At 43.3% G+C, this 27270-nt stretch overlaps 1 protein-coding gene across 4 annotated transcripts in view; it reads right to left on the bottom strand.

The window, feature by feature from the left end:
* Positions 1-5018: 5018 nt before the first annotated feature.
* Positions 5019-27270, bottom strand: part of LOC139242811 (TBC1 domain family member 1-like) — a 428759-nt gene continuing 406507 nt past the window's right edge. For all 4 annotated transcript variants that reach the window (XM_070870508.1, XM_070870511.1, XM_070870517.1 and 1 more), the window contains 5 exons: positions 14512-14756; positions 13541-13700; positions 13059-13228; positions 9492-9668; positions 5019-8665 (listed from right to left, as the gene is read on the bottom strand). In XM_070870508.1, coding sequence (XP_070726609.1) covers positions 8456-8665; positions 9492-9668; positions 13059-13228; positions 13541-13700; positions 14512-14756 — 962 coding nt within the window. In that variant the 3' untranslated portion in view covers positions 5019-8455. The remainder of the gene's footprint in view (positions 8666-9491; positions 9669-13058; positions 13229-13540; positions 13701-14511; positions 14757-27270) is intronic.

Consider the following 27270-nt stretch of genomic DNA (forward strand, 5'->3'; position numbering starts at 1 on the left):
TTTGTCTAAATCATTAATGTATATTGTAAATAGCTGGGGTCCCAGCACTGAACCTTGTGATACCGCACTAGTCACTGCCTGCCATTCTGAAAAGGAGGCGTTTATTCCTACTCTTTGCTTCCTGTCTGCCAACCAGTTCTCTATCCACGTCAATACATTACCCCCAATACCATTTGCACACTAACCACATGAGGGACCTTGTCAAAAGCCTTTTGAAAGTCCAAATACACCACATCCACTGGTTCTCCCTTGTCCACTCTACCAGTTACATCCTCAAAGAATTCTAGAAGATTTGTCAAGCATGATTTCCCTTTCATAAATCCATGCTGACTTGGACCAATCCTGTCACTGCTTTCCAAATGCGCTGCTATTACATCTTTAATAATTGATTCCAACATTTTCCCCACTACCAATGTCAGGCTAACCGGTCTATAATTCCTTGTTTTCTCTCTCCCTCCTTTTTGAAAAAGTGGGGTTACATTAGCTACCCTCCAATCCATAGGGACTGATCCAGAGTCGATAGAATGTTGGAAAATGACCACCAATGCATCCACTATTTCTAGGGCCACTTCCTTAAGTGCTCTGGGATGCAGACTATCAGGCTCTGGGGATTTATCGGTCTTCAGTCCCATCAATTTCCCTAAAACAATTTCCTGACTAATAAGGATTTCCTTCAGTTCCTCTTTCTCCCTTGACACTCGGTCCCCTAGTATTTCTGGAAGGTTATTTGTGTCTTCCTTAGTGAAGACAGAACCAAAGTAGTTGTTCGATTGGTCTGCCATTTCTTTGTTCTCCATTTTAAATTCACCTGATTCTGACTGCAAGAGATCTACATTTGTCTTCACTAATCTTTTCTCTTCACATATCTATAGAAGCTTATGCAGTCAGTTTTTATGTTCCCAGCAAGCTTACTCTCATACTCTATTTCCCCCCTCCTAATTAAACCCTTTGTCCTCCTCTGCTGAATTCTAAATTTCTCCCAGTCTCAGATTTGCTGCTTATTCTGGCCAATTTATATGCCTCTTCCTTGGATTTAACATTATCCCTAATTTCCCTTGTTAGCCACAGTTGAGCCACCTTCCCCCTTTTATTTTTACACCAGACAGGGATGTATAGTTGTTAAAGTTCATCCATGTGATCTTTAAATGTCTGCCATTGCCTATCCACCATCAACCCTTTAAGTATCATTCGCCAGTCTATCCTAGCCAATTCACGTCTCATACCATCGAAGTTACCTTTCTTAAAGTTCAGGACCCTAGTCTCTGAATTAACTGTGTCACTCTCCATCTTAATGAAGAATTCGGCCATTTTACGGTCACTCTTGCCCAAGGGGCCTCGCACAACAAGATTGCTAATTAATCGTCTCTCGTTACACAACATCCAGTCTAGGATGGCCAGCTCTCTAATTGGTTCCTCGACATATTGGTCTTGAAAACCATCCCTTATACACTCCAGAAAATCCTCCTCTACCGGATTGCTTTCAGTTTGGTTAGCCCAATCTATATGCAGATTAAAATCACCCATGATAACTGCTGTACCTTTATCGCACGCATCCTTAATTTCCTGTTTGATGCCATCCCCAACCTCACTATTACTGTTTGGTGCTCTGTACACAACTCCCACTAGCGTTTTCTGCTCTTTGGTGTTCCACAGCTCTACCCATACAGATTCCACATCATCCAAGCTAATGTCCTTCCTTACTATTGCGTTAATCTCCTCTTTAACCAGCAACGCTACCCCACCTCCTTTTCCTTTCTGCCTATCCTTCCTGAATATTGAATACCCCTGGATGTTGAGTTCCCAGCCTTGGTCACCCTGGAGCCATGTCTCCATAACCCCAATTACATCATATCCATTAACAGCTATTTGCGCAGTTAATTCATCCATCTTATTATGAATGCTCCTCGCATTGAGACACAGAGCCTTCAGGCTTGTTTTTTTTTTAAACACTCTTTGTGCTTTTAGAATTATGTAATGTGGCCCTTTTTGATTTTTGCCTTTGATTTCTCTGCCCTCCAGTTTTCCTTATCTGCTTTCTACCTTTTGCTTCTACCCCTATTTTACTTCCCTCTGTCTCCCTGCAATGATTCCCATCCCCCTGCCATATTAGTTTAAACCCTCCCCAACAGCACTAGCAACACTCCCCCAAGGACATTGGTTCCGGTCCTGCCCAGGTGCAGACCATCCGGTTTGTACTGGTCTCACCTCCCCAGAACTGATTCCAATGTCCCAGGAATTTGAATCCCTCCCTCTTGCACCATTCCTCAAGCCACGTATTCATCTCAACTATCCTATTTCTACTCTGACTAGCACGTGGCACTGGTAACAATCCTGAGATTATTACCTTTGATTACTATTTTTTAATTTAACTCCCAGTTCCCTAAATTCAGCTTGTAGAACCTCATCCCGTTTTTTTTTTACCTATATCGTTGGTACCTATATGCACCACGACAACTGGCTGTTCACCCTCCTGCTCCAGAATGCCCTGCAGCCACTCCGAGACATCCTTGACTCTTGCTCCAGGGAGGCAACATACCATCCTGGAGTCTCGTTTGCAGCTGCAGAAACATCTATCTATTCCCCTTACAATAGAATCCCCTACCACTATAGCTCTCCCACTCTTTTTCCTGCCCTCCTGTGCAGCAGAGCCACCCATGGTGCCACAAACTTGGCTGCTGCTGCCTTTCCCTGATGAGTCATCTCCCCCAACAGTACCCAAAACGGTGTATCTGTTTTGGAGGGAGATGATCGCAGGGAACCCCTGCACTACCTTCCTTCCACTGCTCTTGTGTTGGTCACCCATTCCCTATCTGCCTGTGTAACCTTTACCTGCGGTGTGACCAACTCATTAAACGATTGAGGGTAATGTATTAGCATGGATAGAGGATTGGTTAATGGACAGAAAACAGAGTAGAAATAAACGGGTCTTTCAGGTTTTAGTGGGGTACTGCAAGGATCAGTGCTGAGGCCTCAGCTATTTACAATCTATATTAATGACCTAGATGACCAAGTGCAATGTATCCAAGTTTGCTGATAATACAAAGCTAATTGGGACTGTAAGCTGTGAGAACACAAAGCATCTGCAAAGCGCCATAGATAGACAGTGAGTGGGCAATAAGGTGGCAGACGGAATGTAATGTAGGGAAATGCGAGGTTATTTATTTTGGTAGGAAGAATAGAAAAACGGAATATTTTTTAAATGGTGAGGAAACTTTTAAATGTTGGTCTTCAGAGAGATTTGGGTGTCTTTGTGCAAGAAACACAGAAAGCTAGCATGCAGGTACAGCAAGCAATAAGGAAGGCAAATGACATGTTGTCTTTTATTACAAGAGGGTTGGAGTATAAGAGTAATGAAATCTTGCTACAATTGTACAGGGCCTTGATGAGACCACACCTGGAGTACTGTGCACAGTTTTGGTCTCCTTATCTAAGGAAGGTATACTTGCCGTGGAGATGGTACAACGGAGGTTCACTCGATTGATTCCTGGGATGAGAGGGCTGTCTTATGATAAGAGATTATGTAGAATGGGCCTATACTCTCTGGAGTTTAGATGAATGAGAGGTGATCTCATTGAAACATACAAGATTCTGAAGAGGATTAACATGGTAGATGCTGACAGGTTGTTTCCCCTGGCTGAAGTGTCTAGAACTAGCGGGCACAGTCTCAGGATAAGGGGTAAGCCATTTAAGACAAAGATGAGAGGAATTTCTTCACTCAGAGGGATGTGAATCTTTGGAATTCTCTACCTAGAGGGCTGTGGATGCTGGGATCTGAATATATTCAATGCTGAGATAGATAAGATTTTTGGGGTCTAGGGGAATCGAGGGATATAAAGATTGGGCGGGAAAGTGGAGTTGAGGCTGATGATTAGCCATTATCTTATTGAACGGTGGAGCAGGCTTGAAGGGCCATAGGGCCGAGTCCTGCTCCTATTTCTTATATTCTTAAATAGTATGAATTGCCTATTTAGCAAGTAAGGAATTTAATTGAATACAACTTGTATTTATATAGCACCTTTAACATAATAAAACGTCCCAAAGCACATCACAGGAGTGTTGTAAGACAAAAAATAAATATGAAACCGAGCCAGATAAGAAGAAATTACGGCAGATGACCAAAAGCTTGGTCAAAGAAGTAAGTTTTAAGGAGTGTCTTGAAGGAGGAACGAGAGGTAGAAAGGCGGAGAGGTACAGGGAGGGAGTTCCAAAGCTTAGGGCCAAGACAGCTGAAGACACGGCCACCAATAGTTGAGCAATTATAATCAGGGATGCTCAAGTGGGCAGAATTGGAGGAGTGCAGATATCTCGAGGAGTTGTGAGGTTGAAGGAGATTACAGAGACAGGGAGGGAAATAGTGTGATTGCCAGTGATATAACTCAAACAACAAGGTTTTAAGATGATTATTACTAAAATCTAAAAAGATAGACATGAATGATCAAAGCTTTATTAAAAACCAATGCACCGAAAATCTGTGGGCCTTCTGACAGGAAGAATGGCTGCAAATTAGGCGAGGATCTATTTGTGGCTGAAATTTCTTTAAGCCTCCATCCACCCCAGATGCAGGAAGAGGCACAACCCCCTTACAAAAAAGGACCACGGGGAGCTGCTATAGCTTCTTCCTGATGTGGAAGGGATCTTCCGACACCTACCCAACTCAGCAACATCCACTGGATTTTTCAAGATCTTTCCAATGGCGGGTAGCCTAGATGAACCCCAGTAGCATAGGTGCCATCCATTGGGCAGCAAATGAGTGACCCCCCTCCTTCTCCTTGGAGCCCAGAAAGTCTGCTGGGATCAGCGGCAGAGGATCCCAGTGGATACATCCCAGTACTTGTGCTGGGATGTGCCCCACCATGTATTTTCAGAACTCAAATGATTATGGGGATCAGGCAGGATTGTGGAGTTGAGGTCGAAGATCAGGGAGCAGGAAGTTCGAGGGCCATATGGCCTACTCCTGCTCCTATTTCCTATATTTTATGACCCAAGATTTACCAATGAAATGAAAAAAACACAAAAAATTAACAGTGATTAAAATCAGTTTATTGATTAAAATTTCACACTTAACAGGAACTGTGTTCCATTATGGTTGTGCACATGCCCTTTGGTGCATTCTTTACTTTCCCTTCCTGCCCTACCCCATTGAATTTCTGAAGTTAAGCACAGAGATGCCTTTGCCACAAATTGCAGACATAATGTAACAATAATTACTACTAAAAATCAGCAGCAATATTCCATTTTTAAACACTCCGTACATACCAAAGTATTTGTTTATAAAAAGGAGCAAGTGTTGGCAAACGTGAGACAGGAGTGTAAACATTCCAAAATAATTGTCAAACTCTGCACTGCTAAATCTGAAACAGTGTAGAAATGAAGATCTATTCTCAACACTGAACTACACTAAAGTTAAACATGGCACTACAGACCCAGCAGTGGGAGAGATGCACATTCCAACCATTTTTTATTTCACAGTTGCATCGTTCGACACTGAACGTCAAAATTGTTATCAACCGATCCAAATCAGACCCAAATCCAATTTCATTCAGACAGAGGCCAGTGGGCGTCTTCATTTTAAACCTCACACTACTGTTTGTGATTTAATTGTTGTTAGTCACGAAACTGTAATAGCTCCTGACTAGTTTATGCAAATAGCTAGTGAAAAAGAAACCGGACCAAGCCACAACATGAACTCCTGTGATCCATCAACAAAGAAACCTAGTTAATGGATAACAAAAAATTCACAACTTCGCGGAAATCATTTTATTGTGCATCATTTCTTGGCACCATATAGTTTGGTTCACTCTTATTATGTAATACTACAACTGAGGTACCAGAATTATATGAAGAAGGCACATGAACATGTAAAGCACAATTAAATTACACTGGTGTTCAAATACATTGCGATCATAAAATTGGAATGCTGTCCAAAATCTACACTGCCCCTTGCTTTTAGGGAGCGGGTTGAGACGATGATAGTAATAATGCATCATACTTATCTCTGGGTTATCTCTCCAATTGGTTACATAGCCCCTCCTCAGCTACATTCTCAATGGAAAAATAAATTATGCAGCTGAGTTCTGTACCAGTTTAATTGATACAATTTAAAAACAATTCTCTTTTATTGGCTGGATTGCAAACTATTCTCCTTTTACCTGGTCTATAACCAGTTCAAAAAGAGTCTTGAAATGATCAATAGACAACAAAAAGTGACTTGTCATTTTAGCCTTTAATTTTGGAGCTCTTTAGTAAGGGATGAAAACATAATACAAGTTAAGACAAATAGGCATGGATCCATTTCAGTGTATTTAAACTGGTACAAACCAGTTTTGTTTAATGTGAGTATGTATCCCTCTCAAGGGCTGCTTATCCAAGTATTTTGTCATGTGTCTCCAAAAATACAAGTAACTTGGCTTAAATAGAAAGTAAGGGTTAAAGTATTGAAATGATGGTTTTCAATTCATAAAAGATATCAGCTGATGGTTACATCATTAATTAATCAGATTCCCGAGTCCATTGAACAAACCTTTAGCTAGTGTATTTTCGCTCTTTTCACATTCACTTGGGTTGTCCAAGGTCCATGCTCTGTGTTTACTCAATTGCCAAGCACCGTTAAACTACATCAGTATGCTTATGAACTTCACTATTAACTGAAATGCCTGAGTTAATGGCACATCAATTAAAAAAAAACATCACTTTTGCTTCATTGGTCTGAGTACTAGATTGTCACATGACTGTAAATACAAATGCAAGTTGTTGTAAGCACAGCAAAAGTAAACCAACTATAGTTTCCATGAAATTGTGGTTAACATTTTCCCCTATTTATCAAGCCACTTTCTATTCACATGAAGGTGATATATTGTCACTGGTAAAACATAGATAATAAGCCACTTTCCATAATACCACACAAGTGTACAGGTATTGTAAAAATACCACTTAATTTGAATTGCAATTTTACTTTTCCATATTCTTATTTTTGTATTAAAATTTGTAACGTCCTTTGCAGGTGCTTTGAAGTTTTTTGAAGTCGATATTAATATTGGTCATTGAATGATTTTAAATTATTAGAAATACAAAAATCAGCTAAACAGATGTATCTCACTTTTATTCAATCCCTTGGTCTCTTCACTGGTAAGCTAGAAATGTGTATTTCAATAATTTGCCTATAATACTGTTTTACCCAGAACCATATAGAGATATATATTTGGCTTTGTGGGGTGCTTCAGATGTGTGTGGGAAGAGCATAAATGCCAACAGCTTTTTTGTTTGAATGATGTCTTTTGGTCTTTTGTGTTCATGCTATACCATGTCAATTTGGGAATGACGTAAGTGAGACATGAAAAACCAACGTGATCAAAACAATTCTTTTTGGCTAGATCCTTTAAAATGATAAAAAACAGGATTTAATATTTGTCTGTGTGACACACATATTTAAAGTAAAGCCAGCATCTGTAACATGATGGGAGATATAGATGCCAGCTGTCACTGCATACATGCACATCTACATTTATATCCCAGACTCATGGGGGAAGCAGAGCTGTACAATAAAGAAAATGAACAATTTGAAGTGATCATTAAACACTAATACTGATGTAGAACTGCTGGACACACTATTATACTGGCTGTATAAGGGCCCCAGAAACAAGTTCATTTAAGTACCCTATTAGCAACAATTCGAAGACCCTGTCTCTCCCTCTTCTGAGCTGCTTTAATTTTTTTCGCAATGTAGCATTTGTATAATAGGGGAAATCAGATCTCTCCTAGCTTCTTACTTTCCTTTTGGCGTCAGGTCTACAGTAAATGAGCCAGAACAGGTTAGGACAATGGATTTTGTTATTTGTCTAAATGGTTATCAGCTTAACTTAAGCATATCGGATATAAACCAAAGTATAGAAATGCTTTCTTAAGAAAGGCAATAATGAAATACTAATTGCCTATAGAAACAACACTGCTTGTAGGAAGTGAATGAAAAAAAACAGAATGGCAAAAGGAACTTTAGAGTAGTTTCCTTATCGCATACCACCCGAAATTTTGAAATGGAGTGACCACCTAGGAAATAACCCTCCAGTTATAAAGGTTTAAATGTTAAGATGACACTGCAAGTATGTGGTTCACTCTAAACTGTGTCTGTATACAAGATATTATGGAGGACACTTCAAACACTATCCAAATCTAGTGGTTAAGAATTGGCCAATATAAACACCAGGGCTTAACCATTAGATATAAATAAATCCACACAATTTTCAGAGAAAGGAATCTCCTGTTGGTCTGCCTTTGACAGTAGGTGATGATCCAGTGATCCATACTATAACTACATTGCTGGACAAAGTGCTACTATTGTGCCTTTGAATAGACCCAGATAAAGATATTTTGCTTGGTGGTGTAATGGAACAAGAGAATCCTACTGGTTGAATTAATTTAAATGTCTTTTCTCTTTTTTTCTCCCTTTATATAAAGTGCATCAGATTTTCAAATCCTTTTCTTGTGCTTCAGAAAGTGTTCTGTCATCAGCATGCTCAGTGCTGGGAACCTGCTTTTGAAATTCTTCTACTGTAGTCAGGAGTGTTGCTCTTTCCAGCTCAAGCGTACGAATGGCTTGCTTTAACTTCCCTTCATTGGACAGCAAGGTGTTAACAGTTGCTTCCAGGCTCTCAATTTTTGTATGAGCGACCTTTATAAAGAAAATAAAGACTTGCGTTTATATATTACCTTTCAGGACTTCAAGACGTCCAAAAGTGCTTTACAGCCAAAGAATTACTTTTGAAGTATAGTCACCACTATAATCTAGGAAAACGTGACAACTCATTTACGCACGGCAAGGTCCCACAAACAACAAGATAAATGACCAGATAATCTACGAGTGATGTTAATTGAAAGATAAATGTTGATCAGGTAACCAGGAAAACCCTGCTCTTCTTTAAAATGTTGTTGTGCGATATCTTACGGGCACTGGAGAGGGAAGATGGGGCCTCAGTTTAAAATATCACGTGCTCAAGTCTCTGGCACGGGGCTTGAATATAGAAACAGGAGTAGGCATTCAGCCCCTTGAGCCTGTCGCCAATCAATCAGAACATCGCTATCTATACCTGAACTCTCTTTATTTGCCTTTGTTCCATATCCCACGATACCCTTACCCAACAAAAACCTTTTGATCGCAGTCTTGAAAGTTTCCACAGCCTTTTGATTCCTAGGATCAATCAGCATTCCCAGAGAAGGTAAGAAGTTAATCTTCTGCCAATTGCTCCTCAGCCATCCATCAGAATGTATACAATAGCAACCAGGTGCCATCTCTCAAACTATCCCTGCAGATAACTGCATCACCAGCTTGTATCTTTTCCAAATAGCACAGTTGAAACTGGGAATTCACATGTACAGGAAAATAGGCAATAAATGTATTCCTTACTAGTGCAGTCCTAAAGTGTGACTTCAATATACCACTGGACTGCCACAAGTTGACAATATTAGAATTGCATGTTTATAAAGAATTTGGTTCATACCTCAAGTTCCTCCAGTAGATCACTGTTTTGCTTACGTAAGCTATTGTTGTTTCTTTCCAATTTTTCTAATCGTTCATTTTCACTCATGGGGGGAGAAGAATCTATCAGCTCATCCTGAAGAACATGGTACTCAACCTCATAGGCCTGCAGTTGTTTGGAGAGGTCCATCTCGAACACCTGGACACATCACAAGTGGTTATTTCTAATACAGCAGATAAGATTTCTTTCCAAATGTTTTTTTATTGACCTACCTGATTAGCTATTTCATTTCTTTTGTACCTTTCACTTCTTCCTTACACAAACATATAGCTGAAATATTCATTTATTGCCCAGTTAATATTCAAAATGGCTCTTATACAAAAAAGGTTCTGGATATTTTAAGTGAGAAAAATACAAACAATCCAAAGCTAAAATAGAAAATTCTAAATAAGTACTTTTGTGTTCATTTTTAAGAAGTTTATGAAGAAATCTACAAAATGTTAAAAAAGGAAACACAGTTTGAAATGGAGTTGCCTCCTATATCTAGCAGTGTTTTGCACAAGAACTGATCTGAAGGTTGCCATCATACTAAATGCCACACCTTAATGTTCAAAAGTAAAAGCAGGCCAACCAGTACCTGCAGATCTATCAATCTACTGTCTGTGGTTCAGATGTTTTTCTTGTTTCTGCGTAAATATGTTTGTTGTATTTATTTTGGCTGAGTTTTCAACCCTGTCTAACTAGCGAACCCACATGGTTAATATTTGTTTTTTTACATTGAATGTGGGACATATTTTCCGGCATGGACATAATAGGGCTGAAATTGCTCACCGCTGGTAAAGCAGTGCGCACGTACCGTGTTTCGACTGTTTTTACCGGTGTGGTTAATTGTTCCCTAGCGGACCGGAAGTCGGTCATAATGGGGGCGGATGTGCGGCAGTGAGCGGAAGTTTGCACACTAGAGGGGCGGAAGTTGGGGGCGGGCGGAGTGTCCATTGCTGATGATGTCATCACGGTGTCGCGTCACCACGTCTCTCCCCTTCACTTAAAGGGGAGATTCTTGAAGTTCGATCCACTGGGCCACCAGGGAGGGTTTCGGCCGCACTAGCGGCCTGGCACCCAGAAGGGGGTGCCACGCTGTCTGTTGGCGGCCCGGCCAAACCTGAGGGCATAATTGTCGGCTAGACCTGGCAGTCAGTCGACAAAAAAAATGATGGCGGCGGTAGCAGAAGGTCCTCCCCTTTAATAGCAACCAAAGTACCCCAAGCACAGTGCACTTGCAGAAAAAGCTGCCTGTGGTACCGAGCGGCGGCGGCAAGATATTTCGGTTGAATTTCATCATGGGGGGGGCGCGGGGGAGGAGCAGAACAGCGGCGGTGCTATGATGACGTACTTAGGACGGATTGGCAGCAGCGGAGCGGTAGTAGGTCACCACCGGAGCGGAATTTTCAAAATGACGATCATTCCACCATAAAATGGCGGCCATTGCACTCCGCAGCGTGGCCGCCGATAACAGGCCTTAAGGAAATGGGCAATTTCCTTCTGTAATGTAAACTTCTGCAGTTCTGTAGATGTGGAAGAACAGGATGAGGTGACTTTACCTCTTCCCCTCAGGCAAAGCAGTCAACCACCACTTACTGCTTCTACACAGCAGCAAGGCTAAATTCAGGAACACGACAGATCACAGAGCTAACTCAGTTCTTTGCAGTCTATTGCTGCACTAACTAAAAGCAAAAATGATTCAATATCAACAAAATGCCTCCATCAGGAATATAGCATTGTTTCAAGAGGGCATTTCAATAGCTAGGGACTATTCAACTGAATTTACTTCCTTATTCTGAAAGTCTCCTGCTTTGTTTCTCTCCCAAACTGATACTGAATAAATGAAGATTGAGCTGCAATGTTTCTGCAGATTGCCTTAGGTTTACAGTTACATACCATCCTGACTTGGAAATATATCGCCATTCCTTCATCTTCGCTCGGTCAAAATCCTGGAACTACCTCCCTAACAGCACTGTGGGAGTACCTTCACCACAAGGACTGCAGCAGTTCAAAGCAGCGGCTCACCACCATCTTCTCAAGGGCAATTATGGATGGGCAATGAATGCTGGCCTTGCCAACAACTGACACATCCCAGAACGAATAAAAAAAAAGCATTGGTTCATACCACACAACCCGAGGAGAACTGAGGAGCAGCAGGCTCCCGAGGCGTCCTGCAACTAATTGCTGACCCGGCTCTCCAGTGGAAGTTGGGAACCTGCTTCCAGCATGTGAATGGTCCTGGGATCAGAAATTTGGCCATCTGTGTAGTGGACCACCAGAGATGCCACCCAGTCAGATAGCTGAGGCAGAATACTCTTGTCATCAGCAAAGTGAGCGGCAGATAGAGTCAGACAAAGAAAGAGATTGATTTAAGTGAGCATTTTATTCTTACGGCATCCACTACCCCTGCCAATAGTAGCTGGCCATGCTGATACTGGGTGGCCAACAACTCTGGTTGGGTGTATCATTGGAGGTTTCATCACATGACCTTCTGCCTCTAATGAACTCACTCCCTGCCCCACACTTCCACCACCGACAAGATCATCACCGCAAGGCAATGCCTTCTCACTTTAATTGGAAAGTGAACAGACGCTTCATTACCTGATTGACTGACAGTAAGAATCATCCAAATGGTCTTTCTCTCCGCCCCAATATAAACTACTCTGTGATTTTTCTCCCGGGTTGATGACACCAATGTTCTGGAGATTGCTTTTTAATTCTTGGAGACTCGGGGACAATCCTGAAGGGTTGGTAGCCCTACGCCAACACCAACTGGACTCTATGGGGTAGAAATTCACCCCCGCCAGAAACCTGGCGCACCTACCCTTTTTTAAGTGTTTTTACTGTCGCATCAGAGGAGGTGGACTCTTAATTTATTTTCAGCTCTTTGGCAATTTTTTGTGGGCTGGACCGGAAGTCGGTCATAATGGGCCCCACCGGGGCCATAATTGTCCGACCAATCGGGAAGTCAGCCGGCAAAAAAAGAAATGGTGGCCGCGGCAGTATGCCCTCTCCTTGAAGGACCGCCGTGCTGCCGTGGATCACACACAGAATACAAAGTGCACCGACAGAAAAAGCTATCAGGGGCCCCGTGCCGTGGATTTTTTCAACTAAGTTTCACGGGGGGGTTCCATGGTGGTGCGGGAAATTGGTGGTGTGTGCTTTGGACGGTCGGCAGCAGCAGGGTGGAAGTGGGGACCGCCAGAAAAATCCCCAAGGTGAATTTCGATCGTGGTGGCCATTGGACCGGAAGTCGGCGGCCGCTCGAATTCGCCGTCTGGCCGCCGCTTTCTGGTGGTAAGTGGCCTTTTTGGGAAGCTGAATTTCAGCTCCTATATTTTTAGCCCACCAGCATGACATCCTGTGAGCTTACAACTTACACAGAATTGAACTCAGCCATCTTATCAAGAAATTACTGCTGTTGACTCCTACTGGTACTCTTAATTGTACACTGCATAATCTCTCTGGGTAAAGAGAAAGAAAAACAAAATGAACAATAAAACAATAAATTCTTTCAGATTATCCAAGTAATTAAGTTATATATACCTGATTAATTGTTTTTTCCATCTGCACTAGTCCAAGGTTCGGTAGAGTGCACTTTATAAACTCAATTATTGATTCCAGACTCTCGTGCTGCAGAATTAGTGGCTTGTGGCTTCCCAGCAGACTTAGAGCTACCTTAAAGATGACCTCTGACCCTTGAAGGAAGATCATATCTACAAAACAAACATGAAAAGGTGTTCAACAAAGCAATTAAAATAGCAATTGCTGTATTATTTTATGAAATTCTACTTAAGTGAAAATAAAGAACTAAAATAGGTGTTACAAATCTATTAATCCAATGTAATGATGATGAACAAGTGTCTGCATGAAATCACTGGACTCCATTTATTGCTCAATACCTTCACACCAGCACCACTGGGCAGAATTTAATTAGTGTTGCGATCTTTTTCTTGTTTAAAATCACTTAATTCCAGAAACAACCATGTGTTTTGCCTTTTAATACAATAAGCTGCAATAACATTTACCAAAAACTCTGGCCACAAAACCCAAAGGAAACTGAGAGGCAAACACGGTGAGAAACCACGGGGCAGCATAAAGGCTGGGGCTAATTTCATTCTCCTCAAAATGGCAGTAGAGATCTCGGTGATAGTCATGGAGGAGTCGTGAAAGCTGGTACATCTGTATCTGTAAATCCAGAAGGAGGGCACTTTAATGAATGATTATACACAGTAACAAGAACACTATGTAGCTTCTGTAACTATCTATAACAGGTACAGCAAAGGTGAAGGCCCTGCAATTCTACAATAGTTCCACTGGTCTCCTGCCATAATTCTGACGGGAGATCGGCAGTGCTCCCAGGGAAATTCTGTAAATAAGCCTTTTCCGCAGTTTCTCAGGTTCCACCAGGCTCTCCCTGGGGTTCTGGCAGGAGACTGCTAGACCCGTGGAATTTCAGAGCCAAACTCTGTCAGATACCAAGTACAAACTTTGGATGAACAGGCCTGAATCTTCTCCCCCACCCCACCAATTTAATTAAGGATGAATGATCACCATTAGCCCCACCCTCCCTCTGCCCACAAACATACACTCACATAATTAGAAACATTTTGCACTGTTTACCCTCAAGATTCATGAATGTGCTGTTGCCACCCAGCTACGTGCCCATATCTCCTGTAACTCTCTGTTTGGATCTCCCTAATCCATTTCCTGCCCTTCTGATAGCACTGAAACAGCACTTATCAAAGTTACAAATGACATGCTCTGTGACTGTGGTGCATTATATTTCTTCATCCTCCATGACCTTTTCCAATTGTGTGAACTTGAAGATCTAACTAAATGTTAGAATGTAAAATGGTCAACTTTAACCAATTTATTAAAATTAAGAAAAAAAACAGCCATACAGTCAACTATGGCAGAGAGCAACTTTTAGTCTCCCAACAATTAAAATATTAATTTAGATCAGGATGCAAGAATTATTACAATATAAATTTTGTACCTGTAGAATAATCATGTCTGGTCGATATTGCCTCCTCAAGCCCATATCATACATGAGAAACTTCAGCATATGAAAAGCATCTTCTTCACTCATGTGCAGCAGCAAGATTCCTGCTACAAAGCTAAGGCCTTGGCAATAGCCCACCTCCTGATCCAGCAGAGAGTAGGCTTTCAAGAGATTATATAGAGAGAGTTGCCCAGGACCCAATTGAGTAGTAAAATAGGGATGTGTTGGAAATGTGCGACCTGCAAAACACGAGTTTTATATGTCAAAGAAAGGAATGATTTAAACCCCCAAATACCTTGCATTTACTACATTGAGCAACTATATACCTTGTTAAAAAAAACTGAAGAATAATTTTTATTTAACATGGAGTATCTGAAAAAAATCGCCAGCGAAATGGATTAAACAACAGCATGATTTACACAAATATTTCATTGCTGTTTAGCTGCATTAAGTATTAGGTTAATGGAATAATTATTCATTTGGTTAATGGAATAATTATTCATTTGGTTGATTAATTGGTGCTAAACATTTGGCATGTACAGCAAACCACAATAACTTGTGTATATATATATATATATATATAGCGCCTTTAACATAGTAAAACATCCCAAGGAGCTTCACAGGAATGTTATCAAACATAATTTGACACCGAGTCACATAAAGAGATATTAGGGCAGACGAGAGGTACATTTTCAGGAGCGTCTTAAAGGAGAAAAGAGAAGTAGAGAGGCAGAGAGGTTTAGGGCAGGAATTCCAGAGTTTAGGGCCAGGGCAAAAGAAGGCACTGCTTCAATGTAGGTCAGCAAGTGCAGGGGTGATGGGTGAGGATTTGATGAGGATTAAGACACAGGCAGCTGAGTTTTGGATGACCTCAAGTTTACGGTGGGTAGAATGTGGGAGGCCAGCCAGGAGTGTGTTGGAATAGTCAAGTCCAGAGGTAACAAAGGCAAGGATGAAAGTTTCAGCAGCAGATGAGCTGAGGCAGGGACGGAGACGGGTGATATTACAGAGGTGGAAATAGGATGTCAAAGGCGCGGATGTGTGATCGGAAGCTCATCTTGGGGTCAAATGTGACACTAAGATTGTGAACAGTCTGGTTCAGCCTCAGACAGTTGTCAGGGAGAGGGATGGAGTCAGTGACTAGGGAACAGAGTTTGTGGCAGGAGAAGAAAACAATTGCTTTGGTCTTCCCAATATTTAGTTAGAGGAAATTTCTGCTCATCCAATGCATGGCAATTTAGAGACTGTGGAGAGGTCGAGGGAGGTGGTGGTGAGGTAGAGCTGGGTCATGTGACAAGTGACGCTGTGTTTTCCGATGATGTCGCCGAGAGGCAGCATGCAGATGAGGAACAGGAGGTGGGTCTCATGGACAAGGTGAACTTGGAGATGCCATGAGGGGAGATAAGAGAGAAACCAGAGAAAGATGTGAGTGAATGAAAGGAAGTTGACAGAGGCAGCTGATCAGATAGATGACCTAGAAGAGGGGACAGAGTGTAGTGTAACAAAATTTGCAGATGACACAAAGATTAGTGGGAAAGTGGGTTGTGTAGAGGACACAGAGAGGCTGCAAAGAGATTTAGATAGGTTAAGCGAATGGGCTAAGGTTTGGCAGATGGAATACAATGTTGGAAAATGTGAGGTCATCCACCTTGGAAAAAAACACAGTAAAAGGGAATATTATTTGAATGGAGAGAAATTACAACATGCTGCGGTGCAGAGAGACCTGGGGGTCCTTGTGCATGAATCCCAAAAAGTTAGTTTGCAGGTGCAGCAGGTAATCAGGAAGGCGAATGGAATGTTGGCCTTCATTGCGAGAGGGATGGAGTACAAAAGCAGGGAGGTCCTGCTGCAACTGTACAGGGTATTGGTGAGGCCGCACCTGGAGTACTGCGTGCAGTTTTGGTCACCTTACTTAAGGAAGCCTTGGAGGGGGTACAGAGACAATTCACTCGGCTGATTCCGGAGATGAGGGGGCTACCTTATGATGATAGATTGAATAGACTGGGTCTTTACTCGTTGGAGTTCAGAAGGATGAGGGGTGATCTTATAGAAACATTTAAAATAATGAAAGGGATAGACAAGATGGAGGCAGAGAGGTTGTTTCCACTGGTCGGGGAGACTAGAACTAGGGGGCACAGCCTCAAAATACGGGGGAGTCAATTTAAAACAGAGTTGAGAAGGAATTTCTTCTCCCAGAGGGTTGTGAATCTCTGCCCAAGGAAGCAGTTGAGGCTAGCTCATTGAATGTATTCAAATCACAGATATAGATTTTTAACCAATAAGGGAATTATGGGTTATGGGGAGCGGGTGGGTAAGTGGAGCTGAGTTCACGGCCAGATCAGCCATGATCTTGTTGAATGGTGGAGCAGGCTCAAGGGGCTAGATGGCCTACTCCTGTTCCTAATTCTTATGTTCTTACGATAGATTTCTTTGTCAATAAGATTGAGACTATGAGCTCCTCACACTTCGTGTTGGAGGTGAGCATGGAGGAGGCATGATAGAGGGAGTTTAAGAGGGTTTGCAGTAGAGAAAAGCAGGGGTTATCTTTGCATTCCAGAATGATCCTGGAATAGTGAGCAGTTTTGGCAGACAAGAGCAGGACCCGAAAGTATTCTGTGATCCAGTCACATCTGGCGGTGAATGGCTAAACCAGTAGTCTGCCATATCCATTCAATTCTCTGTTCCTTGTACTTGAGCGGAGATGAAGGCCGTACCACCATTTGGTAAAAATTCTCATTCTTCTTTCCATTTAAAATTTGAGGTTGACCTCCTCATAACGTTAGGAAGGCTTCTTTAACAATTGTAGGCCCTCAGTATAGTAAATAGTTACTAGGAAAGAAAGGAACTTTTGCCCATTCAAAGCACATTGACAATTGGTACTCCTACCATTGAAAATTTATTACAGCACTGCCCAAAATAAGTCGCCTTACTTTCATGTACTTGAACAGAACAGGCCTAGGATTTTTATTGCTCTTGTGTTTTGCTGTTGGATCAACTGGCTCCTTCTCGAGGCCTTTTTTCATGTGCCGAGGCAATTTAGCGAGTCAGTGCACTCCGATTGTAACGTGATTACGCTGACATAAGTTGCCAAGTCAACAGACTGCACATTTCTGGAGCTACTGTTATTGGTATTCCAAGGATCATTTCGGCAGATGTGTTACTAGATTGGCGGCGGATATAGAAGAACTACTGGAGAAATGAAATGTTTAACAGTTTGGGGCCGATTTTCAGCAGCCCATCCCTGCTGCCGCTGACATTCCTCCTGCAGATCCGCCCAGTGCCACTTCGGAGGTGGCCTGGAGCGGGCGGGAGGGGAGAGCCGCCGGGAACCGCCCGCTGACGTCAGCGGACGGTCGGGTGGCGCAACTGAGCTCCCGCCCGCCGAGCTCCCAGATTCCTGTGGGCGGGAGTCGACGGCAGAACGGGAGTGGACCGCTGACTAGAGGCTGGTCTGTCCCCGACAGTAAGTCTGAAGAACCTGAAAAAAAGGTAAGTGAACATTTGAAAACATTTTTTCAACAGCGACTTACCTGCATGGAGTCCCCTGAAGGTCTTCTGATAGTTTTTGCATTTTTTTATTTGTGATTTTTATTTTCAGGTCTTTGACCCTCTGTGGGCCCAACTCCATCCCCGGCGGCACTTGGGCGGCAAGTGCCTCTGCCGCCGAGAATGCGACTTCCCGCCCGTTGTCGCCTAGATTGGCAGCGTACGTCTTCTATTTGTCGCCCGCCGACCTTCGAGGGACCTTCTTCATGAATATCCCGCCCAAAGTACTGCCCGTTACCTCGGCGGCCATCGGCGGCACTTTGGGCGGGCGGAGGCTTTGCTGAAAATCGGTCCCTTTATGTGTTTCCCCCTTTCTCAACTCCATACAGCAGAAAATAAATTTTGCATCATCAGCAACCACCTATCATAATGTTGATGAATTGTGATTATCAGTATGATATATGGTTGCCAAATTGGTCTTTAATAGGCAGAGAGTCTGGAACCAAGCTGCTGTGTAAAAGCACAGGTAACACACTGGTAGGTCAATTTGTTGTTGCTCTGCACCCAAGCTACAAGCTTTAAGATTATTACATGAGCTACTACAGCTCATACTGTAAACAAGGTTTCATTCTGGATTTACGCCTCTTTTCTTTGATGAAGGTGGTAACACAAGAGAATATGTTAATACAAAGATAATTATACACCCAAAAAGGTTAAACACAAAACTCTTGGCACTCCAGGTGAGAGACAAAGAGGGAGGTGTAGGAAGAAGGAAGCTTTGTTCATAATGAATTAACTATATTCAAAAGTAATTTAACATCCTTCATTTGTTCAGTCTCAAAATACAAATCAACTATATAGTAGAAGTAGGTAACAGACTCTAATTTAGGGTTACCTTCAACAGAAAGAAAGAAGATTTTTCAGCTCCATTGGAGAAGATCAAGATGCAGTGATTCAGCTATTGCACTGCAAGAGGACTGCAGTGTGTGAACACTAAGGGGCCGACTTTGATCAAAGCCTCCACTCGCCCAAGTGCCGGCGAGGTACCGGACGGTACTTTGGGTGGGATATTCATCGGCGAGGTCCCGCGAAAGTCGGCGGGAGGCAAATGGACGACGTACGCCGCCAATCTGGGCGGCAGCTGGCAGGAGGTTTCATTCTTGGCGGCAGAGGCGCTTGCCGCCCAAGTGCCACCGAGGATGGAGTCAGGCCCACGGAGGGTCGAAGACCTGAAAAAATAAAAAAACTATCGGAAGACCTTCAGGGGACCCTATCCAGGTAAGTCGTTGTGGAATTAAAAAAAAAATGTTCACTAACCTTTTTTTCAGGTTCTTCATACTTACCGTCAGGAACAGACCAGCCTCCTTGCAGCGGCCCACCCCCATTCTGCCGCCGACTCCCGCACTCATCAATATAGGAGCTCGGCGGGCGGGAGCTCAGTTGCACCACTCAGCTGTCCGTTGATGTCAATGGCCGGTTCCTGGCGGCTCTCCCCTCCCACCTACTCCAGGCCACCTCGAAAGTGGCACTGGGCAGATCTGCAAGAGCAATGTCAGCGGCAGTCGGCGGCAGCGGGTGGTGAGTTGATGAATTTCGGCCCCTAAATGTGCATAATCTGAAAGAAGTTGCTGAATGTAGTTTGTAATCATCAGCAAAGGAGTGGATAGTGTTAGATGGTGAGGGTAGAAGGTCATTAGTATGAAGGAGGAACAATGTAGAATAGAGGCCCAGATCCCAGAGAATACAAGTTAATGGAAAAACACAAAAAATGAGCCATCATCTACAGCACAGATATAGTAATTGGACAGGAAATCAAATGGCTATAACATAACTTTTGGTGCAAGACTATTAACCTATCTTCAACTTTTCAAGGACCTGGAATACATCACCATTACCTGAACTATGCGACGACTTCTCCTGTCACTGCCTTTACAAGTCTCTCTAATCTGGTTTCCAACCAACCCACCCACAGTACTCTGGTCAAAGTCACCAACTTCCTATGTGACGGTGATAGCGGCTTCTCATTCTTCTGCAACATCGCTGCTACCTTTAACACAGTTAACCACTCACATTTCCTTTACTGCCTCTCCTACCAGGTGCATCTTTATGGTACTTTGCTTTCCTGGGGCTTCATTCCTACCTGTCCAAATACAGCCACTACATTGTCCCAAATAGTTTTAAATCATATGCTCAGTGAGCTGCAAGGTTTCTCTTCCAGTACGAGATGCACAGAATCATCTCCTGACCCCCTCAAAACCCATTCACCATCTATAAAGGCACAAGTCAGGAAGGAGTATGATGAAATGCTCACCACTTGTTTGGGTGAATGCAGCTCAAGAAGCTCAATATCATCCGGTACAGAGCAGTTTGCTCAATTGGCACACTTGTCACCAGACTCGATATCCACCCTGTCCATCACCTGCACATGGTGGCTGCAGTATATACGATCTACAGGATGCCCTGCAGCAACTTGCCAAGGTTATTTCACCAGCACTCCCTCCTCTGTGGCCTCTACCACAGAGAAGGTCAAGAGCAGTAATAATGTGGGAATACAGTCACATCCAAGTCACACACCATCCTGACTTGAACATATGTTGCCTTTCTTTCATCGTCACTGGGACAATATCCCAGAATCCCTACCTAACAGCATTGCGGGAATATCATCACCACAAAGATGGCATCATTTCAGGGAGAAGGCCCATCACCACCTTCTCAAGGTAAATAGGGATGGGCAATAAATGTGCTCTTGTCAACATCACCCACATCCAGAGAACAGATATTAAAAATATATTCCTGTAATTTGGAAAAGTATGCATCATAGTATATTATGTCTGGATTGTAACTAGTAGAGTGGACAAGGGAGAACCAGTGGATGTGGTGTATTTGGACTTTCAAAAAGGCTTTTGACAAGGTCCCACACAAGAGATTGGTGTGCAAAATTAAAGCACATGGTATTGGGGGTAATGTACTGACGTGGATAAAGAACTGGTTGGCAGACAGGAAGCAGAGAGTCAGGATAAACGGGTCCTTTTCAGAATGGCAGGCAGTGACTAGTGGGGTGCCACAGGGCTCAGTGCTGGGACCCCAGCTATTTACAATATATATTAATGATTTAGATGAAGGAATTGAGTGTAATATCTCCAAGTTTGCAGATGACACTAAACTGGGTGGTGGTGTGACTGTGAGAAGGACGTTAAGAGGCTGCAGGTTGACTTGGACAGGTTAGGTGAGTGGGCAAATGCATGGCAGATGCAGTATAATGTGGATAAATGTGAGGTTATCCATTTTGGTGGCAAAAACAGGAAGGCAGAATATTATCTGAATGGTGAAAGATTAGGAAAAGGGGAGGTGCAACGAGACCTGGGTGTCATGGTATATCAGTCATTGAAAGTTGGTATGCGGGTACAGCAGATGGTGAAGGCGGCAAATGGTATGTTGGCCTTCATAGCTAGCGGATTTGAGTATAGGAGCAGGGAAGTCTTACTGCAGTTGTACAGGGCCTTGGTGAAGCCTCACCTGGAATATTGTGTTCAGTTTTGGTCTCCTAATCTGAGGAAGGACGTTCTTGCTATTGAGAGAGTGCAGCGAAGGTTCACCAGACTGATTCCCAGGATGGTTGGACTGACATATCAGGAGAGACTGGATCAACTGGGCCTATATTCACTGGAGTTTAGAAGAATGAGAGGGGATCTTATAGAAACCTGTAAAATTCTGACGGGACTGGAGAGGTTAAATGCAGGAAGAATGTTCCCGATGTTGGGGGAGAACCAGCGGTCACAGTCTAAGGATAAAGGGTAGGTCTTTTAGGACTGAGATGAGGAGAAACTTCTTCACTCAGAGAGTTGTTAACCTGTGGAATTCTCTACCGCAGACAGCTGTTGATGCCAGTTCGTTAGATATATTCAAGAGGGAGTTAGATATGGCCCTTATGGCTAAAGGGATCAAGGGATATAGAGAGAAAGCAGGAAAGGGGTACTGAGGTGAGTGATCAGCCATGATCTTATTGAATGGTGGTGCAGGCTCGAAGGGCCGAATGGCCTACTCCTGCACCTATTTTCTATGTTTCTTTGTTCCTATCATCTGTATGCTGGCCCGAGGAGCCTGAGTCACTCACCAGGGACGGCACATTACCACCACCACCAATCTGAGGGAGCTCAGGTCGGTGCTCTGGTGCCACACCAGAAGATCCCCCGTGGCCCACGGTTGACCCAGCTGCGAAAGCAACATTCTCGGGGGGCACCCAGCTAAGACTGCATGTGAGCAGCCAGAGTCTGAAAGCCACCAGATATGACAGCACTTAGATGCTCCTTCGACTCTTGCAGAGCCACAGCCATCCTCTCCAAGGCAGCACCCTTGCGCCTGTGCTGCAATGGCAGCTGCCACATCACCCTAATGATGAATTTCCTGTGGGAATAACGCCCCAATTAAGACCGCAGACTTTCATGTTTGAAGGGCTAATAAGACTGGAACACTTTTTTGGTAAAAAAGCTGAATTTGGATCCAATGGCTGCCGCAAACTTTGCGGCGCTAATCGGGGAAAAAAGGCCTCAACACCACCAGCTTTCTGGCTGCACTGAATTTTGGCCCCCTCATTCCTTAACCAGTATATGAAGTAACTCATTGCAATATAATGCATTTATCGTCAAGTTTGCAACCACTCAGTTCAAATGCATTTCATCAGCAGCTTTAAAATGAAAATAGCATCAAACTGTGGGCGCTAATTTGGAATATACCATAAACTCGACAAGTCTTTCACTCTAAAGACGTCCTTAGAAGTCAAGTAATTGTATGTGTTATTAACGAGTAATATGCATGAATATGATAGTTATATAGATAGAGATAGAGAGAGAGAGAGAGAGAGAGAGAAGAGAGAGAGAGAAAAGAGAGAGAGAGAGAGAGAGGGAGAATACATTGAACCAGCGTGGAGCAGAGGTCCAGTAGCTCAATAAAAGAGAAAGTGTTATAACTGAAACTTGACAAGGGTGGGAGCATACACACAATAGTTTGTTATTTATACTTGTGTGAACTCCACCTTAACCACAAAATACGAAGTGCAAAGAGGGTCATGAGAAACGATTTACCCAGGAGCTCTTTTAGAGCAGCAACCTAATGTGATATAAACCCAGATTTTTCAGTTCAATATTTTTCTCTCCTCTCCAAAAAGCTGTGCAGAGTATGCTGTGGTCAGACCCTGTATGCTTACTTAAACATTGGCTTACAGCTTTGGGATAATTTTGAGGGGACTCACCGGTGACTTCAGGGATAAAATGTCATTAAAAATAAAATGCAGCTATCAAATTTAAAATGTTAATTATATATTTTATACATATGTATCAAACTAGTGCTATCACCAATCTAACTGTCGCAGATGTGCATGACAGCACTGGTATAAGTGATCATCGCACAGCTGTTGTAGAGACCAATCCCATCTTCACAATGAGGACACCATCTACTGTGTCGTGTGGCACTACCACTATGCTAAGTGGGATAGATGGAACAGATCTAGCAGCTCAAAACTAGGCATCCATGAGGCATTGTGGGCCAACAGCAACAGCAGAATTGTATTCCACCACAACCTGTAACCATATGGCCCAGTATATCCCTCACTCTTCCATTATCGTCAAGCCAGATGACCAAACCTGGCTCAAAGAGGGGTGTAGAAGAGCATGCCAGGAGCAGCACCAGGTGAAAATTAGATGCCAACTCAATACAGGCAACTCTCGATTATCCGGGTCCCTGGGGGATTGGGCTACGCCGGGTAAACGATTTCTCGTTAGAGCGATTGACATTATAAAGTTAAAACCCGATGCCTTCCCAGGCCGTAAGGACTCCGAACGCACCGGCCCGATGCCTTCCCAGGCTGAAATTTTAAATCCCGTTACAATGGTTTCCCGTTGGATCCGTGTGCGGATAATTGAGAGTTGCCTGTACTACAATATGTTAAACAGCAAGAGCAGCAGAGCCCAGCATGTAAGTGCAAAAACAAGGCTGAAGGGTTTGCAACCACCTTCAACCAGAAACAACCAAGTGGATGATCCATCTCGGCCCTTGAAAAGAAAAATAGATTAAAGGAATAAAGGAACGGATACCAAACCATGGTGACAGAGTTAGGAGGGGTGATTGAAAGCTTATTGGAAAAGATGAGTTTTCAGAATGTCTTTATCAGGTGGAGAGAGAAAAGAGGCGGAGAGGTTACAGGATGGAGATCTGGACAGTAGAACTGAGATGACTTTAGTCCAATAGTAGAACAAAGGGAGGGGTGCACACTAAAGGCTAGAGTTGGTGGATCAAAAGGTGCAAAGGCAATGTAAGGCTGGAGGAGGTTACACAGATAGAGTGGGACAAGGCCATGGAAGGTTTTCAAGAAAAGGATTTTAAATTTATTGAGTTGGAAGACAAAGATTCAAGGTAGGTCAGCAATGGTGGAGCTGATGGATGAGCGAATAAGTATATAGACAGCTGAATTTTATAGAGGGAGAATGGAAGGCTGGCAAAGATGACATTGGAGACGTCAAACATAGAGGTGATAAAAGCATGGATATTGTGGAGGTGAAAGCAAGCCATCTTGGTGATGGAGTTTGAAGCTTAGCTTTAGGTTGAACAAGAGAATAATATTTCAAACAATCTGGTTTAGTCTGTGCAGATGGCCAAGGAGAGAGACAGGGTCAGGGATAATAGAATGGAGTTTATGGCTGGTTTGAAAATATGGATTTTGTTTGTGCATTTCATTTGGAGGAAATTTTGCTTCATATTAGACTAGCCATCTGACAGCAGACAGGGTTGAGGGAAATGGTGTAGAGGTGAAATTGAATGTCATCAAGTTACATGTGGAAACTGACCACGTTCCTGCAGATGGTGTCACCGAGGGGCAGCATGTATGAGGAGGAGGAGGTTTAGAGAACGATAAATCCTTAAGGATTGAAAAGGTTACAATGCAGGGTGTGATGAGAAGCAATTGCTGCAGATGCACTGGCTACATTCAGATAGGTAGGAATGGAATCACATGATACCAGTCCCATGTTGCCGGATAGAAGAGAGTCAAAGCAGAATAGCTTGAGTGGTTGGGAGACTGGTCGACCATTCTGAATGTTGCAGAGAGGTCAAGGGGGACAAGGATGGATATCACATTGCAATCATAGAGGATATCAATCATGACTTTGGGCATAGTGGTTCCAGTGCTGAACAAGGCAGAAGTCAAACTGAAAAATTCAAATAGAAGCCTGGAATTTCTGTGGGAGTTCAGTGGAACCACCAGAGAAATGGCTTAAAAGGCTAAAAGTGGATGTTTATACTATTTCTCCGGGGGTTCTGCCAATCATCCAAAGTTATGGTGGGAAATTGAGACAACCCTCAATGGAAATTCAGAGCTAGGGTGTTTTTGGAGAGATGGACACAGAGCTAGGAGATGACAAAATGTATGAAAACTTTGGAATTAGAGTATTTGTTTGACTAACACTAGAACAAGAACATGACTGCTCAGCTTAAACAACACAGAACAAAATACTTGATATTCAATATATAGGTCACTTTATTAGATTTTGACGCAGAAATTTAAATTGCCCAAGATCTCCAAATCTTTGCACGCCCAGTCGGCTAAGTTGTTACGGTGATAAAACCACAGGCTCCAGTCTAAAAGCAGCCTGAGGTCAACGTTACACCCTCTATTGCCTAACAACGAGAATGATAAACAAATACATGTTAGGGACGATCCACAACACCGTACTAAAAAATGAACAGTGTAAAGAGACTCTTGCTTCTCCCTCAGAGAAGTATGCAATTCAACTGATAAACTTTATTTGCTGATGGAGAACATTCCTCCCCTCCCCACCCCCATTAAGCATTACTGCGCTTTGTTCTCTGAAGCCAAACTGTTACCATTCCAAGGAAAATCCTAAGCTCCTTTTCTCCCACCACCACCAACCACCTCCTTAAACCCACTTCCTCCTTTCTCCATTCCCTCTATTTGCATCGCAAACATCAAACGCGACGAGCTCATGGATTTTGTTGTCACCTTGAGAGACCATCTATTCAGCTGCCTCTGTCACTTGCCACTTCTTCTCACTAAACATTTCCCAAACAATCCCCATTCTAGCTCTGAACCCCTTTTCTTCAGTTTCTACCCCATCTACCCTGCCTCCTTGCCTCCTCCAAGCTCATCTCATCCACAAGGTGCATCTCCAGCTCCCTCAAGCCCATCCTGACCACCTGACTTCCCTTCCTGGCCCACATGCTATAGTAAATGGCTCCCTCTCCTCGAAGACTGACCCCTCCTCTTCAAAACCACTGCCATTACACCCCGTTCTCAAAAAAAAACATCCTTGACCGTTCTGTCTTTGCTAACTACTGATCCATCTCCAAATCACGATTCCTTTCCATGGTCCTTGAATGTAGTCTCCTGGATCCATGTATTTTCAATCTTTACAAACAGGTTTCCACCCCTCCAAACAGCCATTGCCAAAGGCATGGAAGGGATTCTTTGTGGCTGGGACCATGATTTATTACCCCTCCTCGTTCTCTCTGCAGCCTTTAATATGTTCAACCATAGCATTCTCTTCCAATACCTCTCCTCTCTTATCTAGCTCATGGGACTGCCCTTACTTGTTTTCATTGTTATCTATCTGATTGTAGCTAAGACCAATAGTTTATTTTCCAGCCCACCATCATCATCTCTGGAGTCCCCCAAGCATCCATTCTCAACATCCTCTTCCTCATCTACATACTGCTCCTTGGTGACATCATCTACAGCAAGAAGTCCGTTTTCACATCTAAGCTGATGCCAGCAAGCTCTACCTCTCCACCACCTCTCGTCAACCCCTCAAATGCATCCGTCCTATCAGAATGTTTGTACGACATCCATTCTTGGATGTGCAATGCCTTAATGTCTTCCAATTAAACACTCAGATTCATAGCCTCATTTTATTTCTTCATCTGAACCCTTCAACTTCCTCTGGCAGTGTAATGTCCATGGCCCTTTCCCTCTCTGGCCATAGACTTGCCATTAGCGCCTTCAAGGCCAATCACCCCAATACCCCCTGCAACACCCCTCCCGATTGCCTCTGCACCAGTTCCACCTCCCCCTCCCAGTCCCCTTTGCAACCCTGCCCCCCAATCGCCTGTAGTGACCATCAGTACGGGTTCCTGGCTGCTGCCTCCTGATGCCAAATTCCCACTCTCACCTGCCAGCCAGGTAGTGCATCGGGCCAGGTTCAGGCGGCACTCTGAATCATTTATGTGAATGAGGCCCGCATGTCCCTGGACTGTCTTGGA

Source organism: Pristiophorus japonicus, chromosome 2 (assembly GCF_044704955.1).
Source record: "Pristiophorus japonicus isolate sPriJap1 chromosome 2, sPriJap1.hap1, whole genome shotgun sequence".
Lineage (NCBI taxonomy): Eukaryota > Metazoa > Chordata > Chondrichthyes > Pristiophoridae > Pristiophorus > Pristiophorus japonicus.